The following is a 3,379-nucleotide window of genomic DNA, read 5'->3' as shown; positions in this document are numbered from 1 at the left end:
CGTTTTCTTTCCTCAATTATCGTTTATTACTTCATCCAAGTGAACATTACTAAACCCTAAACCTAAACCTAAACCCTAAATTTAAACCCTAAACATTAAACCTAAACCCTAAACCCTAAACCCTAAACCCTAACCGTAAACCCTAAACCTTAACTCTAAACCCTAAACCCTAAACCCTAAACCCTAGACATAAACCTAAACCCTAAACCCTAAACCCTAAACTCTAAACCCTAAACCCTATTGTGTCGATCTTGAATTTACATCTTGAAGTAGTAATCGTGAATCCATTAACCGTAATCTTTATATAGTAAAACAATTTATTTTCAAGAAGTTTAGTACCTAAGCTTACATGGGGCTGTAATGTATATACCCTTTTCCCTATATATATATATATATATATATATATATATATATATATATATATATATATATATATATATATATATATATATATATATATATATATATATATATATATATATATATATATATATATAATGTTTCAATTTTTGACAAATATCTTAAAAACATTCTTTAAAAAGTATGAATATAGGAATCACGCTTATCCTATTCCCACAATGGTCATTGTAAAAACGAATTTTTTGGGAAGAACAAATTCAATGTAGCGTTACTGTCATGCATTGGGCTTACGAAAACCCCATTTCAGTTTATCATATTAGTAATCACAAAAATACCCAAATGTTGTGTACAAAATTAGCCAAAATAATCCAAAGATTAAAACCACCCTACACCATTACGTTATAATTTATTATAAGACAATTCCTAATTGTTTCTTGATTTCAGAGAAATCTGAGTCTATCGCAGGGACAGCCGGTGACGAAATTGTTGTCGGAGTTAATAATTTTGCGTTCTTGACTTTTGACACACTTGTGAGAACCGCTAACGGTGTTATATCACCGATCACCGTGACCTTTTTAGCCATAAAGTCTATACTAAAGTCTTTTACTCCTGAAACAAATTGATTTAAGACAATATAAGGAATGTTTGATAAAAATAATAAGGATAACTATAAACTTGTAGTCTTTATTTGTATAGTTATAAATTTTTAAAATTTGTAGAATTATAATAATGTGAAAAGCTAATAGCTTCTGAAACTATTTGGATTAAAATTTTTTGTTTTAAAATAAAACTTTTAACCTCGTACATCCAAATAACTTTTTTTTTCATTGGAGTTTTTTTTTTGTTTGTTTCTTAAAGTTAAAAAATTAAAAGCTTTAAAAAGCTTATACAAAACAACATAACTTATAAATGGCTGTAATTTAAAATAATCGAATTAAACAATGATAACACAAAATATATAAAGGATTAATTATATGCATTTTGATAAAATTTTGCGTACCTTCCATTTTAGAGATATGCTTCCTCATCTTTTTCTCACAACCTTTGCAGTGCAGTGACACCCTTAACACAACAACCTGTAATTAACCAAATTATTTATTACTATTTTTCCAGGTATCTCAAGTCCCGTCCAAATTAATCTTTTTGGTACAAAATGGAATAGTTTTTTCTTTTCGAAAATATCTAAAAATTGCAGCTTTTATATTATCTATGTTCGTTATTGATTCATGGTCATGGTGTTGTAATTAAAGGCTTAAATCGGTTTTTAAGACATGTAACTTGGAGATTATATCTTAATACACACGAAGTTTTCTTTATTTATGATCTTATTTTTTTAGTTTAAATACAAAAAAAGGAAAAGAAAAAAAGTGTTTTTTAAATTATAAAATTAATAAGAATAAATCTAATTTTAAAAAGAAGCTTTTTGTATAATTTTATTTTTACAAAATAAAGAAAATCATGGATCATAACTCACTAGTAAATTTATTCATCTCAAGTAACTGTTTTTTCAAAGAGCGTTCTTTAAATTCAACAAAAAAAAATGTTTTACAACGTGTAAAATGTCCTAACTTTTCTATTTTTATGGATGTAGTATAAAAATGAAATGGTTAGCGTTGAGATCTTAACATGAAAAGTGATAATAATGTTGCTGGATAATTAATATTATAAATCAAAATAATTAATAATTAAATTAGGAAAAAAAAAACCTGTTGATCGGAAGAGCGTGAGGACAAAGAAGAGGAAGAACGTGGCGTTGTCTTGGGAGGGGAAGAAGATAAACGGATATCATCCTTCTTCTTAACAGAATCGTCATTCTCGAACTTGTCTGGTTTTTCCGGCGGCGGGGGTGGCGGCGGCGAAACTTGCTTCAAAAGTGGATCAAACTGATCGGACAAGGCTTTGTCAGCCAACAAGAACCTTGAAGAAGTTGCAGGGCTGATAAAATCACCTGGCCTTGTACAACCCCATCCAAGCAGAGTTCCTCCTCCTTGCCTCCTTACGACGGTGGTGCTGCTGCTACTAGGGTTCTTCACATAACTATTTTTATTCATAATCAACTGTTGGTCGTTATTTTCATCAGCAAACGCAATGGATTTTCTTTTTTGATCGCTGTTTTTGGGATTCTTCTTGTTCTTGTTTGGAGTAGTGGTGGGTTGGGTGGAAGAGGAGAGTCTTTTTTGGTCTTGGATGATGGGGTTGTGGCGGTCGATTGCTCTGCCGCCGGCGGAGGTTCCGGAGGAGGAAGAGGATGGTTGTTGATGAATGTTGTTGGAATCCATGTAGTCGACGATGGAGGTTGCAGCTTGTGAAGCACAGAGTATATCAATAGCTTTCATGGTGAGGTGAGTTCAAGTGTTCAACCGAGTGTTGGTGCTTTTGAGCTAGATATAGAATCTTCTTCCTAATATAATCGCGATATGATATATTTTTATATTGACAAAATTACAATAATGGTTTCCTATGCATTTTTTTTTGGTTTTAGTCTAAACTATAATATTTTTGGATTGATGGTCCTTTTGAACTAGTTTTGTTGCGTTTTTTGTCCCTTGGTAAACTGAAATGACTTTAATACCCTTGTGGCATCATGAAGAAAATTGGTATGTTCTTTTGGTATTAATCAATTTATGAACTATAATCATGGTAAATCACTAGAGATATCCCCTTTACACACACACACTCACACACACACACACACACACACACACACACACACACATATATATATATATATATATATATATATATATATATATATATATATATATATATATATATATATATATATATATATATATATATATATATATATATAAAACGTTCATTAAGCATTCGATTTTTTTCTGAGTCCTTTCGGTTAACTGTTTCAACTAAAGACATAAATTTGAACACACACACACACACACACACACACACACACACACACATATATATATATATATATATATATATATATATATATATATATATATATATATATGTTTAAATTTATGCCTTTAGTTGAAATAGTTAACCAAAAGGA

At 30.1% G+C, this 3,379-nt stretch overlaps 1 protein-coding gene across 1 annotated transcript; it reads right to left on the bottom strand.

Annotated features, from left to right (window-relative positions):
- Positions 1-647: 647 nt before the first annotated feature.
- On the bottom strand, positions 648-2,770 carry LOC111911716 (protein SODIUM POTASSIUM ROOT DEFECTIVE 1). The gene is made up of 3 exons (XM_023907467.3): positions 2,067-2,770; positions 1,361-1,436; positions 648-969 (listed from the first exon to the last, which is right to left on the bottom strand). Exons 1-3 carry the CDS (start codon positions 2,694-2,696, stop codon positions 770-772), a joined length of 906 nt encoding a protein of 301 aa, XP_023763235.1. The 5' UTR covers positions 2,697-2,770; the 3' UTR covers positions 648-769.
- Between the last annotated feature and the right edge of the window lie 609 nt (positions 2,771-3,379).

This window comes from Lactuca sativa, chromosome 2 (assembly GCF_002870075.4).
Source record: "Lactuca sativa cultivar Salinas chromosome 2, Lsat_Salinas_v11, whole genome shotgun sequence".
Classification (NCBI taxonomy): Eukaryota; Viridiplantae; Streptophyta; class Magnoliopsida; order Asterales; family Asteraceae; genus Lactuca; species Lactuca sativa.
Note: the sequence above shows the minus strand (reverse complement) of the source record. Positions and strands in the feature narration are given on the sequence as shown.